The sequence below is a fragment of the Halichoerus grypus genome, chromosome 12 (assembly GCF_964656455.1).
Source record: "Halichoerus grypus chromosome 12, mHalGry1.hap1.1, whole genome shotgun sequence".
Lineage (NCBI taxonomy): Eukaryota > Metazoa > Chordata > Mammalia > Carnivora > Phocidae > Halichoerus > Halichoerus grypus.
In genome coordinates this window covers 49,468,804-49,484,173 of record NC_135723.1, presented here as the reverse complement: position 1 = coordinate 49,484,173, position 15,370 = coordinate 49,468,804, and the positions used below count along the sequence as shown (strand labels likewise).

Genomic DNA, 15,370 nt, shown 5'->3' with positions numbered 1-15,370 from the left:
TATGTCTTCCTTGGAGAAATGTGTGTTCATGTCTTTGCATTTTTTAATGGGATTATTTGTTTTCGGGGTGTTGAATTTTGTTTTTTATATATTTTGGACATTATCAGATATGTCCTTTGCAAATATCTTCTTTCATTCTGTAGGTTGACATTTATTTAGGAGGGGGAGGGGCAGAAGGAGAGGGAGGGAGAGAATATTAAGCAGGCTCTACATCCAGCCCAGAGTCCAACTCGGGGCTCCATCCCAGGACCCTAAGATTATGACCTGAGCTCAAATCAAGAGGTGGACTGTTAACTGACTGAGACACCCAGGTGCCCCTTAACTTTTAGTTTTGTTGATTGTTTGCTTCACTGTGCAGAAACTTTTTATTTTGTTGTAGTCCCTCAACTCAGGAGACGTAAGTACAAAAATGTTGCTATGGCCAGTGTCGGATTACTGCCTATATTCTGTCAAGGATTTATATGGTTTCAGGTCTCACAATTGAGTTAATTTTTGAGTATGGTGAAAGAGAGTTGTCCAGTTTCATTCTTCAGCATGTGGCTGTCCAATTTTCCTAACCTCATTTATTGAAGAAACTGTCTTTTGCCCATTGTATATTCATTCCTCCTTTGACAAGATTAATTGACCATGTAATTGTGCATTTATTTTTGGGTTTTTTTTGTTGTAGTTTATTGATCTATGTGTATTTTTATACTGCTACCATACTGTTTTATTTTTTTAAATTTTATTTTTTTTAAGTAATTTCTACACCTAACATGGGGCTTACACTTATAACCCCAAGATCAAGAGTCACATGCTCTACCAATTGAGACAGCCAGGTACCCCCATACTCTTTTAATTACTACTACTTTATAATATAACTTGAAGTCAGGAATTGTGATTCCTCCAGTTTTGTTTTTCAAGATTGCTTTGGCTATTTGGGGTCTTTTTTGATTCCATACAAATTGGAGGATTGTTCTAGGTCTGTGAAAGATGCTGTTGGTATTTTAATAGGGATTGCATTAGATCTGTAGATAGCTTTGGGTAATAGAGACATTTTAACAATATTTCTTCTTCCAGTCCATGAACACAGAATGTCTTTCCATTTCTTTGTGTCATCTTGAATTTCTTTCATCAGTGTTTTTTCAGAGTACAGGTCTTTCACCTCTTTGAATAAGTTTATTCCTAGATACAATGCTGTGGCTAGGATTTGCAGTACTGTGTTGAATGAAAGAGGTGAGCGAGGACATCCTTGTCTTGTTCCTGATGTTAGGGGAAAAGCTCTCCATTTGGCACTGTTGAGTATATTCACTGTGGGTTTTTAATACAAGGCCTTTATTATGTTGAGGTATGTTCCCTCTAGACCTTCTTGGCATAGAGTTTTTATCATGAATGGTTGTTGTACTTTGTTAAATGCTTTTTCTGCATCTATTGAAATGATCATACAGTTTTTATACTTTCTCTTGTCGATGTGACCTATCCTGTTGATTGGTGAATATTGAAGCACTCTTGCATCCCAGGCATAAATCCCACTTGAAAGTGGTGTATGATTTTTTAAAATATATTGTTAGACTTGGTTTGCTAATATTTTGAGGATTTTTGCATCTGTATTCATGAGAGATACTGGCCTGTACTTTTTTTGTGGTGTCTGTATCTGGTTTTGGTATGAGGGTGATAATGGCCTCATAGAATGAATTTGGAAGTTTTCCTTCCTCTTGTATTTTTTTTTGAAATAGCTTGAGAAGAATAGGTATTCTTTAAATGTTTAGTAGAATTTGTGTGTGAAGCCATCTGGTTCTGGACTTTCATTTGGGAGTTTTTTGATAACTGATTGAATTTCATTGCTGGTGATTGGTCTATTCAAAATTTCTATTTCTGCTTTAGTTTTGGGAGGTTATAGGTTTCTAGGAATTGATCCATTTGTTCTAGGTTGTTCAATTTGTTAGCATATCAGTTTTCATACTCTTTTAAAATTACTTTATTTCTGTGGTGTTGGCTATTTCTCCTTTTTCATTAGTGATTTTGTTATTTGGGTCGCTTTTTTTTTCTTTTTTTTTAAATCTTCAATGAGTCTTGCTGAAGGTTTATTTTGTTGATGTATATGTATAATTTTTTTTCCCAAAGAACCAGCTCCTGGTTTCATTGATCCATTTTTGTTTGTTTGTTTGTTTTAGTTTCTATAGTATTTATTTCCTTTTGCTGGATTTAGGTTTTGTTTGTTCTTCTAGCTCCTTTAGGTGTAAGGTTAGGTTTTTTGAGATTTCTCTTGATTCTTGAGGTAGGCCTGTATTGCTATAACCTTCCCTGTTAGAACAGTTTTTGCTGCATACCAAAGATTTTGGACCATTGTGTTTTCATTTTCATTTGTTGCTATGTATTTTTAAATTTCTTCTTTTAATTCCTGGTTGACCCATTCATTGTTTTGTAGCATGTTATTTAACCTCCATGTGTTAGTGGTCTTTCCAGATTTTTCTCTTGTGGTTGTTTACCAGTTCCATAGTATTGTCAGAGAAGATGCATAGTATAACTTCAGTCTTTTTGTGTTTGTTGAGGCTTGTTTTAAAGCCTAATATGTGATCTATTCTGGAGAATGTTCCATGTGCTCTTGAAAAGATTGTGTATTCTGTTTTAGGATGGAATGTTCTGAATATGTCTGTTAAATTCATCTGGTGCAATGGGTCACTGAAAGCCACTCGTTTCCTTGTCGAGTTTCCGTTTGGATGATCTGCCCATTGATGTCAGTGAGATGTTAAAGTCCCCTAGTACTATCGATTATTTCCTTTATGTTCATAAAGTCACTGTATGCCTTTTGTTTGGAGCATTTAGTCTATTCACATTCAAAGTAATTACTGATAGATATGTATGTATTGCCATTTTGTTACTTGTTTTGTAGTTGTTTCTATAGATTTTCTCTGATCCTTCTGTCTTTCATGGTTTGCTGGCTTTCTTTGGTGATATATTTGGATCCCTTTCTCTTTTTTCTTTGCATACGTATTGCTTGTTTCTGACTTGTGGTTACCATTAGGTGTGTGTATAACATCTGAGTATAGCAGTCTATATGAAGTTGATGGTCACCTAAGTTTAAATCCATTCTTTACTCCTCTTCTCCTATGTTTTAGTTGTATAAGGTCCTATTTTACATCCTTTTTTTTTCATTAATGCAGTGTTTAATTTATGCACTCATGAGTTAAGTAAAATACACCAGACAACAAATTTTGAAATTTTAAAATTGCCACTGAAGAGAGAAGAGAGAAGAGAGCTGATACTTTTGAAGGCCCATTAACATGCCAAGGGAGAGGCTTTTGCTAACAGGATCTCCTATACTGCTTACAAGTCTATCAAGCAGCTGCTGTTTTCCAGGGGAAGGGCGGGAGGCCCGGAGAAGGCAGTTGACTTTGGCCAAGCGGTACTAACTAATTCTTTTCAGCGCGCTAAAAATTAAGAACACTGAATCTTAATCTCAATCTGTGAACAAATCACCATGGAATGTTTGGACAACTTTATGACATTACAAAATCTGAATGCTTTGGTGAGGGACCTTACTGCATTTCTAAGGCCATTATAGACAATCTTGGTATTTGGTTGGGGCTTAGAGTTCCTAAAAGCAAAGAATCACCCCCCCCCCCCCCCCCCCCCGCCCCACCAACCTTTTTGTTTTTTGTTTGGAGAGGGAGGTGGGGGAGTAAGATGTTGTTAATATGCAAATCTTAAAAAAGCAATGGGCATAACTAGTTAAGCATACTTTTATTGGCAAGGGAAGACTTTTTAAGTGTTTTTCTGTACTGGGTACATTCCCCCCCCCCCCCAGATTTTCAATTTCTTCGGGAGTGAGTTTTTTTTTTTTTAATTAACATATAATGCATTATTTGTTTCAGGGGTACAGGTCTGTGATTCATCAGTCTTAATACACCGTGCTCACCACAACGCATACCCTCCCCAATGTCCATCACCCAGCCACCCCATCCCCCCACCAAGAAATCCTGTTTGTTTCCTGAGATCATAAGTCTCTCATGGTTTGTCTCCTTCTACATCCTTTTATCTTATGAATCCTTTTTTTTTTTAACAGTAAAAGTTATTTTTATTGCTTTTTTGTTTACTTTTCATACTCTGACTTAGTCTTCCTTTTCACCTGGGGTCCCTTTTAATATTTCTTGTATAGATGGTTTAGTGGTCATGAACTCCTTTAGTTTTTATCTGAGAAACTCTTTATCTCTCCTTTTGTTCTGAATGATAGCCTTCCTGGATAGAGGATTCTTGGTTGCTGATTTTTCCCTTCCCACACTTTCCCTAGAAAATTCTGCTGAAAAATCCCCTGATAGCATTATGGGTTTTCCCTTGAATGTAACTTTCTTCCTTAGCTGCTTGAAAATTTTTTGCCTTTCACTACTTTTTGTACACCCAGTACTTCTTAAAATCTTTTAAATTACATTTAATTACTATATGTCTTGATGTGACCTATTTAGGTTGAATTTTTTTGGGTGGGGGGCAGGGATCTCTGTGCCTCCTGGATCTGGATAGGTTTCTTTCTTCAGGTAAGGTAAATTTTCAGCTATTATTTCTTGAAATAAATTTTCTGCCCCCTTACCTCTCTATCATCTGAGATCCCTATAATGCAGATGTTATTATGCTTGGTGTCACGGAGACTATTCTCAGTTTGCATAATTCTCTTTCCTCAGATTGGTTATTTATGTTCCGTTACTATTCCAGGTTGTTAAATTGTTTCTCTGCTTCATCCAGCCTGCTATTTTTTCCATCAAGTGTATTTTTAATTTCACTTAATGTGTTCTTGATCTGATTCTTTTTTTTTTTTTTCTCTCTGTTAATGGTCTCACTGATGTCCTCCACTACTCTCTCAAGTCCAGTGGGTATCTTTATGATCATTACTTTAAATTCTCTATCAGTCATACTACTTAAATCTGTTTTGGTTTGGTCTCTTGCTATGGTTTGGTCCTGTTGTTTCATTTGGGAAATGTTGCTTTGTCTCCTCATTTTGTCTGACTTTTTGTGTTTTTCTATGTTAGGAAAGTTAGTTACTTCTCTTGCTCCTAACCATAATAACCTTATTAAGAAGTCCTATAGTGCCCTGCAGTGCAGTGTCCCCTATGCCCCAGGTCCTGGGGCTTCAGGGACTGTCACCTATGTGTGTCGTGTGTGCTCTGCTGTTGAATCTAAGCCTCTTTTTCCTTTACTTGTCTGCAGAGGCCCTCTCTGCCTGTTGTGGGCAGCAAGGTGTGTAGTGGTTTGCTTGTGAATGGAGACTTGCCCCTGCAGGAACTGAGGTGCTGTAAAAGTGCAGGTTAAGGGATGGGGTGTTGACAAGGTTTGCACTGGTCTTCTGGGGGAGGGGCCACCGCAGGGGGACTGACATAAGAGTTACTGGAAAGGGGTGGGTCCACTGAAATGTGTTGGGCTGGCATGACGTGGTGGGGCTTTGTGCAAGCAAGTTAGGTTAGGAGTGTCAGCTCTAAGCTGGTCCTCACAGGTGGCTGTTGTTCATGCTGTGGGGTAGGGGAGGGAAATGGTACCTGCCAGCTCCTTTGTTCCTGGAGGGGTCTCCTAGTGGTACCTGTCTCTTTAGCCTGTGCTCTGAGAAGAGCAAACCACTCTCCCTCCAATTTGCCCCCAGTATTTTTCAAACTGCTGGTTCTACAATGTATCTGCATGGGGTGTTGGTCCTGCTGTCTCTAAGGGCAGGGACTCCACTTCCTAAAGTCTTCTGGCCTCTCCCAGAGTGGAGCCTGGGGATTTTTAAAAATTCCAGGCTTTAAGTCTGGCTGGTTTTAAGAACTCAGGAAAGTTGGCTTATTTCACATTCAGAGGCAAATAGTAAAGAGATTTGTTCTCCCAGTGCATGGGCTGCTGGTGAAAATATGTTTTCTGCCCTTCTCAGTGCCACCAGCTCCCTCCCCACCATGGGCGACAAGGTCCCTTTTGCTCTTAGACTTGTGTCTTGGCCCTTCTTACCTTCACTGTGGCCTCTTCCCTACCTTTAGTTGTGGAGTTTGTTCTTCCAGCCTTCCAGTTGCTTCATGGGTTATTTACACTGGTCGGGTTGTTATCTAGTTGTATTGATGGGATGAGGTGAGCTTAGGGTTCTCCTACTCCACCATCTTCCCAGCTGGTAGGTATATACATGTAAGTTGATGAACTCAAGGCTTATTAGATTTTCTGACTTACTGGATTGTCTCTAATTTTTGCTTTCTTGTGTACTTGTTCTATCTTACTCTTTCTGAATACCCCTGCAAATTTTATTTAAACAAAATAGAGAAATAAATACATAAATGTTAATTTAAATGAGCAATGTTGAATGCTGGAGTTGAGCTGAAAGTTGGAATGGAGTAGGGAAGAGAGGAGAAATCTGTAGACAGGATTGACAGGTTTTGATGACTAATTGGATTAAGGGTTCAGAAAGAAAAAGGCACTTAGATAGTTGTAGTTGAATAAATATGTTCAAATACATGAATTTGACATTAAAAAATTTAATGCTTCATTAAGGGTCAAATCTGAGTGAAGGAAAGCAAGCAATGGCCTATATTTATTAAAAATACAATAGGACTGTGTTTTGTGTAGGTCAGATGACTAGATGTTTTTGTTAAATTTCCAGTGGGAAGGCCCCCGTGGGGCTCCTTCAAGAAGAGATTAAGACTGGTAGGTTGGGCTTGACCACTGGGAATCCTTCATGGGCCATGATAAGGAGACCTGACCTTTTGAGGGCATTTGGGAACCAGGCCCTTCATATCAACTCAATACTTTGTTGCTAAAATATGAGGGTGGGTATGGAGGGATGTAAATCTACCAATTATGGCCACAGTACAATCAATGGGCCTAGTCTCTATGAAGACTGTCATGGCAGTCAGCCACCGTTGCCACTGTCCCTTGGGGCCAAACTCCCGCAACCTGGTAAGAGCCCTTTAGAGGGTTTAGTAGGACCTGATTTTCCATCTGTGTATTTAAAAAGCATTTGTTTAAATCTTTTTTTCAACTGATCATATTAAACTGCCCAAGCTGAATACTCGAAGTGATTTTTTTTTTTTTAACATTGTGGGAGAAAATATGAGAAACGAAAAATTTCCTCAAAATGTCTATAGGTGTAATGGAGCTTGAGGTTAGACTTGTAAGTGCCCATGGAATGTGCTAGGAAGTAAATAAGAGAACTTGATAAAACCCAGCTATGGGAGTTCAGTGTGGACTTGCCTTCAGCTAAGGAGGTCAACCAGATTCATTTATTCAGCAAATATTTGTTCAGTAGGCACTGCGTGAGGTCGTTAAGGTTTTTCTCAGTTCCATGATCCTACATTATTAAACTTTAATACTGTAAAAGACTCTTAATTCTATAACTAGAAAAGAATGTGAATAAATTCTTTGAAATATAAACAGTACTTAAAAAGGCTTGCAAGTGCTGGGAGTATGCTTGGTTGCTGAACAAAATAGCATAACAATGTCCTCTCTTAAGAGTGGTCTAAAACCATGTCTTCTAAAAATTTTTTATAGCGACTTATTTATTTTTTTAAGATTTTATTTATTTGACACAGAGAGCACAAGTAGGTAGAGAGGCAGGCAGAGGGGGAGAAGCAGACTCCCTGCTGAGCAGGGAGCCCGATGTGGGACTCCATCCCAGGACCCTGGGATCATGACCTGAGCCAAAGGCAGACACTTAGCCAACTGAGCCACACAGGCGCCCCTATTGTGACTTGTTTAAAAGAAGATTTTGCATGATGATTCCATTAAACATGTATTTAAATACACACGTGCACATATTTGAAAGAATTCAAGAAGACCCATCCTTACTTTTGCTATGCATTCTAACTTTACTGTTCTGTTAATTTCTAGTTCATTTATCCAAAAATGTTAATCTAAACTCACTAAATTGGCACACTCATAGGCCTTGATCTATAGTTTGAGAAAGATGAGTTTAAAACACTTTGCTATTTAGAGTCTCCTACAACTTTTGGAAAGAGTCAAAGGCCATGGGCCATATCTAATTATTTACATTTATTTTGACTAGCTTTGTTTGGAATTTAATTATTTTATAGCTCTTTGAAGGCATTCTAGTAAAATTGGGATTTATCTTTGGGAGTTCATTAATTCATTGACTCATTGTGCAGATATTGGAACGACTAGTCTAGCAATGTCTTTCTCCCTATTATTCGATGTTAAGATAATTGAAAGTACTTTTTGTGAAAAATAGCAATATGAGGTCTTTAAAAGTTGCTTTTAAGCTATTTTTCTGGTAAAATTCACTATGGAAAGAGATGAAGAGCTTAGAGTACAAGTTAAGCTCTTGACTATAGAACAGCCTTGCCTACTGATTTACTTGAGCATGTACTTAAAGTTTCTTTAAAAAAACCAAAAACCTTATTGTGATGTCATATTAATAAGCTGAAATATGTTTGATCACTGTTAATAATTCTTTAAACTCAGGCGAATCATAGACCATTATGTCAAATATGTTAAATGAATCCATGGATGGAGAAAAGGCTTAAACACTTAAACTAATGATTTATTCCTTTCTAATTAAGTCTTCTCTATTCATGGATTCATTTAGCAGATATTAACATATGGTGTGTGAGGTCAGGAATTCTGCCAGTCTTGGTTTATTATTATATCACAATGGTCTAGTATACTGCCTGGCAAATGTTAGATGTTTATTTTTGCTTGAATTACAGGAAATTACAAGAAACTTGACATTTTGACCACAAATGCAACAATATTATATGGTTCATCACTAATAAGATGAATGGAATGCTGGAGACACAGTGGATGTGGACATGCTCTTCTTGCTCCTGGATTTTACTACATCCTTCTCAGAAACTATTAGTACATTTGCAGAGCTTAACTGTGTGCTCCAAAATCAGACTTGGGTCCACCCAGGTCCCTTCATTTCCTAAGCGTGAGGTTATGGGCAGGTCACTGCTTCTGTGTCATCTATAAAGTGGTGATAATAGTGACTTATCGCAATCTGATAGATTTTGCAGGCTGGTACTCTACACAGTATGCGTCACCTCGCAAACCATCAATCTTCATTGCTGTTAATATTACTAATACTACTTGGTTTGGAATGTGCCAAGCTCTGAGGTGTAGACTTTGCTTTCTGTGAGTTGGCAGCTTGGTGAGGGAGATAGAAAAGGCAAACCGTAGGGTACGATGCTAAGTGTCTCTGACAGAGTACTCTGGAAGTGGAGAGCAGGGATGCTGCCCCCAGAATGACTAGTAAAGCTTCCTGGGGGAAGCCAATCTGAACCCACAGCTGAGCAAGGGGCACTGAGCCTCCTACTTCCCTCCCAACCCAGGATGGGTGGTAGGTGTGCTGGGAAGCGGAGGAGGTAGCATAAGCAAAGACCTGGGTGTGCGAGAAAATGCCCTCCGAGTAAGAGGGGCATGAGAGAGATGAAGTGGGGTAGTAATGAGTGGGCTGAGTTCAGATCTTAAAGGGCCCAGCTCAAGAACCAGCAGGGGGTGACTTTAGGTTTGCAGGTGAGAAAAACCCTCCAGAAGTGGTAAGAATGGGTTGTGTTGGGATAAGATGAGGAGACCAGCTAAGAGGATAGTGCAATAATGGGGAGATGAGTGCCTTGATCATAGGGGTGTCAGTGAAGACAGAACTTTGGGAAGCTTCATATTTAGGAGACACAAACTGTCACTTGTCACTTGCAGGGGGGCTTTGAGTACAGTATAAATTCTAAACTGTTAAGTATGCTGTGATCAGTTAAGTTTACAGTGAAAGGAATGGGGGATGGATGGACTACAAACCAAAGAGCAATGCACACTGAATCTTCCAGTAAGTAAAGTTTTTATTGCTTGCACATAATAATACATATCCCACTCTCTGGTATTCTGTGAATATTACTGCATTGTCTTAGTTTATTTGTGATTGAAATTCCCCCCAGTGTCTAACAAAACATAAGTAATCCTGGCCTTAGAGCAGCTAAAGTTCTAGAAATGAAGGTAAGGAGTCACATGACTCAAAACACACCCACATCGCATAGGGAAAGTTATACTCATTACTGAGTTTTTGTAGCTAACTAGGTTAATGAAGAGCTTCTTGCATTTTCATAACCCTGAGACAACGCTGTGTTGTCAGATGTTACGCTGTTTCTGGTAGATAAGACTGACCATGGTCGTTTACTAAGCAAATTAGTGTTTATTAGGTACTAGGTGAAAAGCAGTGGGTGAAAAGATGTTGTCCCTGCTATCATGGAACCTACCTTGTAGAAGATGGAAGGTCTTCTTTTGATGAAGAATGGTAAAACTATTTCAAGTATGTTGTAGTGTAAGATGGTAGTGTAGGAAAACGAATATGATGTATATATCCTATCGTAATTGTTTCCCCGTTTAAGAGATAGTAGAGGGGAAGGACCCTAGGAGTTTAGAACATGACTAAGGCTCAAACTATAGTAAATGTTAATCTAGGTTAGCTATTTTATATTCTGTCATAATTGATTTATTTTGCCAATCTTACTAGGTTATTACCTCGAATTTTTCTCTCAAATGCCATCTACAAGCTTAGTTGGGTAGCCAGGCTACAATCACTGCATTGCCCAGAATGCAGCAGCCGCCGCCTCCTATCTGGTCTATCTGCATCCTTTGTCTCTACTAAATCTCTTTTCTACGTTGCAGCAAGACTAAAATTGAGGCTCCTAAATTAGCTTCCTATTGCTGCTGTTGAAAGAAAAAAAGAGGTCCATGAACTGAGTAGCTTAAAGCAACATGAAGAAGTCAGAAGAGTCAGAAGTTTGATATAGGTTTCACTGGGCTAAAATATAAAGGTGTTTGCAGTGCTACGTTCATTCTGGAAGCTCCAGGGAAAATTTACTTGCCATTTTCTAGTTTCTGGAGGTCGTTCACGATCCTGGACTTGTGGTCCTCTATCACATTGAGCACTGATTCTGTTAACTCCTCCTGTTTTAACTCTTCTGCCTCTTGTTCATGTGTAAGAGCTCCTGTGATTATATTAGACCTACCCAGATAGTCCAGAATGATTCATCTCAAGATCCTTAAATTAATCACTTCTGTGAAGTTCATCCTGTGTGTATGGTTATATCTTCACAGGTTTGGGGAATTAGGAGGTGGTCCTCTTTTAGGGGTCTTTCTGTCCTAATACAATTTGGGTAGGTGAGCATTTTTTTTTAATAGGTGTAAATGTCCTCTCCTGCGTACAGGTTTTTTATGGCTTTCTCTTATAACATTAAAACCCATAATACGGTCTGAGAGGTTCCCATGGCCTAGCCCAGTCTGGCTCTTGCCTGGACCTTCAGCCTTTTTATAGGCTCTTCTCCCCTTTGCTTACAGGATTTGACTGCAGTGGGTTCCTGGCCCTAAGGACCTTGCCATGGCCCTTGCTTACACCAGCCCTTCGTACCCCTTTGCCTTTTTCCCCCTGCCGCCACTCACCATCTGGATCCTACAGCAAATTCTGCTTCCTTAGGGAGTGTCATCTTGGCCATCCCTGTGCTGGTCACATAGTCCATTTGCTTGCAATGCTGGAGCCTGGCTTTCTTCATAGCGCTTGATCACAGCTTGTATTTATTCTTTGGTGTTCTTTGATCTGTAAGCCTTGCGAAGGCAGTGTTTATTTTCATTGTGTACTCAATGCTGATCATTGATTCAGCGTGCAATAAATACTTATTAAAGGAATAGACTTAAAATGAAAAGACAGTGTGCCTATAAAGTAGCTCTTAGTGTTGTACATCTGTGTATTATTTTTGTAGCCACAGGCAGAATGGGGTTTTGAACCCCATGGAAAGGGTTGATTGAATAACAGAAGATCGGAGTTTAATAATTGAGTAAATCAACTGAATGTTCATATAAACGAAGTTAATTTCACTAAGTAATTTTCAGACCCTTCCATCTCTGTAAAAATGTGCATAAGACTTGAACTATCTAACATGAACATGTAGTATCTCACAGGCTAAGTGTTCTTAAAAAGATTTTTTTTTTTTGAAGTCTTATTAAATTTTAAAGTGACCTTTATTCAGAGTTGATAGCATGGGTCAGAGGCAGTTGGCCTGGTCTGGGCCTGTTGGCTGTGGAACATAGAGTTTAATGACATTAAGCTCTGTTAGCCCTGGTGTTCAAGAGAAGTCTGCCAAGATGTAATGCATTTGCCTCTCAGGGCTGTGGACAGTGCAGAACGATAGGTCGGGAAGTCTTGAGGAAAATGTTGTACAACAGAAAAATTGCTCAATCCTTTGTATGACTCAATAGGTTAATTCTTTAATTTTATATTTTATTACAAAGTTTATCATTTTGAGTCTCACTTATATTTATACAATCTCAGTTTCCCTATTTAAGCTATAACGTTTCACCTTGATGTAGGCAAAGTTTGTGTTAGATAAGTGATGCAGCTTTTTTTTTTTTTTTTTTTTTTTTTTTTTTTTTTAGCAATTCAGTGGACTTGAGAGAGACAAAACTTTGGTATTCGAAACTGCTTTGAATTGTTCCTATTCTATTGAACAAAATACTTGGAAAGAATCAATTTAAAGGCCTATTACTGCATTCTTTTTTCTTAATTTACTGATAGTCTAAATCAAACTTAGTTAGGAATCTCTATCTATTGTATAATATCTATATAGATGAAATGTTTTATAGTCCATAGTGAAATTGTTAAGTGGAGTATGAAATACTGATGATACTTTACTAGACCTGATAGAATGCATTAAACTGATTTACTTTCAGTTTTCAATATCCCTAAGAAGTTACAGTAGTACTTATTAATTCAGTTTGTTACTTGCTTAACTTGTATAAGGCCCAGTTTATGTTAAATGTATGCACACTTTTCTTTCAGAGTATGTTGGATAAAGGACATTGTTGTAGCAGTAACTGGAGAGAACATGGAAGCAATGAAGCGTATTATTCAGAAGTACCAGCATCAGCGAATCTCCCTGGTTGAAGCTGGAGTGACCCGCCACAGGTCAATTTTCAATGGACTAAAAGCCCTGGCAGAGGACCAGCCTGACTCTAAACTCTCTAAGCCAGAAGTTGTGATAATCCATGATGCTGTGAGACCATTTGTCGAGGAAGATGTCCTCCTTAAAGTTGTCACAGCTGCTAAGGAACATGGGGTAAGTGGTTAAATTTCCGAAAATGGTTAAAAGACACAAATGTTATAGCAAATGTTAACTTGCTGGATTTTGATGAAATCATATTTAAATGTCCATTTTTTCTTTTTTTATTAATTTTTATTAATTTTTTTATTAACATATAATGTATTTGTTTCAGGGGTACAGGTCTGTGATTCATCAGTCTTACACAATTCACAGTGCTCACCATAACACATACCCTCCCCAATGTCTATCACCCAGCCACCCCATCCCTCCCACCCCCCTCCTCTCCAGCCACCCTCAGTTTGTTTCCTGAGATTAAGAGTCTCTTAGGGTTTGTCTCCCTTTCTGGTTTCATCTTGTTTCCTTTTTTCCTCTCTTCCCCTATGATCCTCTGCCTTGTTTCTCAAATTCCACATATCAGTGAGATCATATGGTAATTGTCTTTCTATGATTGACTTATTTTGCTTGGCATAATACCCTCTGATTCCACGTCATTGCAAATGGCAAGATTTCATTTTTTGATGGCTGTATAATATTCTATTGTATACATATATACCGCATCTTCTTTATCCATTCATCTGTTGATGGTAAATGTCTGTTTGACTTAAAGACATAATGCTAAATTTTTTTTAGGAAGCTTGAAGTATTCTATCATGAGACTGTACTAGAGTTTATCTTTTCTTATAGTCCTTCATAACATGAGCTTTTTGGAGAATGTAATACTGTCTTCAGAGTATGGCTCTGCATGTACACTGAAGAAATGAGAAGCGTTGTGCACTTACCTGAAAATACCTAAGAAAACTCTCAAGTCTAGGATGCACATAATAATAAAAAGTCTGGCTCATCACACCCAAATTGCATTTTGACTTTTTGGGAGTGGTTTACTTTCCAGCACAAATAGCTGAACAGGATTTTCACACCATTTAAAATAGTTTTAAGATGACGCTGAATTCTGCATTCTAATTCACCAGAAGAACACAGGATAGCAAAAGTCCTATTATAATATAGAACATCTTTGTTTGGTTCTTGTATTACTAGATAAAATCCTAAAAATAAGTTAAGAGGTTTGTAGTCTAAATTTGAGACGAAGTGAAAGTTGCTGTACACACTCGGGTAAAGCATGATAGCAATAGGCTGTGGAGTGGGACATGTGTAGGCCCAGTTCTCAGGCTTTCTAATTAGTGGTGTACGTACAACTTGAGCAACCTCTTCGAGTCCCTTTGCCTTGTAAAAATACTGATGCTAATCCCTGTGGGTTTTTTTAGGGTTGGAAATTAGGTGTTAACTACTCAGTAGAGGGCTAAGTACTTAAAAGGTATTAAGATGAATTACAACATCTAGGATTGTAGACAAATGGAAGGAGTCCTCTAAGCCTTCTCTGCCGTGTAGGTGGTGAGTTAAAAAATACCCATCTGGAATGTTGAAAAAGAAAAGCAAAGCTGGTGGCATCACAATTCCGGATTTCAAGCTCTATTACAAAGCTGTGATCACCAAGACAGTTTGGTACTGGCACAAAAACAGACACATAGATCAATGGAACAGAATAGAGAGCCCAGAAATGGACCCTCAACTCTATGGTCAACTCATCTTCGACAAAGCAGGAAACAATGTCCAATGGAAAAAAGACAGTCTCTTCAACAAATAGTGTTGGGAAAATTGAACAGCCACATTCAGAAGAATGAAACTGGACCATTTCCTTACACCACACACAAAAATAGACTCAAAATGGTTGAAAGACCTCAATGTGAGACAGGAGTCCATCAAAATCCTAAAGGAGAATGCAGGCAGCAACCTCTTTGACCTCAGCCGCAGCAACTTCTTCCTAGAAACATTGCCAAAGGCAAGGGAAGCAAGGGCATAAATGAATTGGGACTTCATCAAGATAAGAAGTTTTTGCACAGCAAAAGAAACAGTCAACAAAACCAAAAGACAACCAACAGAATGGGAGAAGATATTTGCAAATGACATATCAGATAAAGGGCTAGTATCCAAAATCTATAAAAAACTTATCAAACTCAACACCCAAAGAACAAATGATCCAATCAAGAATGGGCAGAAGACATGAACAGACATTTTTCCAAAGAAGACCTCCAAATGGCCAACAGACACATGAAAAAGTGCTCAACATCGCTCGGCATCAGGGAAATCCAAATCAAAACCTCAATGAGATACCACCTCACACCAGTCAGAATGGCTAAAATTAACAAGTCAGGAAACGTCAGGTGTTGGCGGGGATGTAGAGAAAGGGGAACCCTCCTACACTGTTGGTGGGAATGCAAGCTGGTGCAGCCACTCTGGAAAACAGTATGGAGGTTCCTCAAAAAGTTGAAAATAGAGCTACCATACAA

At 38.5% G+C, this 15,370-nt stretch overlaps 1 protein-coding gene across 6 annotated transcripts in view; it reads left to right on the top strand.

Moving 5' to 3' along the window:
• The window catches only part of CRPPA (CDP-L-ribitol pyrophosphorylase A), a 407,209-nt gene that overhangs the window by 4,227 nt on the left and 387,612 nt on the right, over nt 1–15,370 (top strand). For 5 of the 6 annotated variants that reach the window (XM_078059331.1, XM_078059332.1, XM_078059334.1 and 2 more), the window contains exon 2: nt 12,764–13,040. In XM_078059331.1, coding sequence (XP_077915457.1) covers nt 12,764–13,040 — 277 coding nt within the window. Of the gene's footprint in view, nt 1–3,479; nt 3,509–12,763; nt 13,041–15,370 lie in introns of those variants that run through there. The other variant, XM_078059335.1, reaches the window with a different exon arrangement.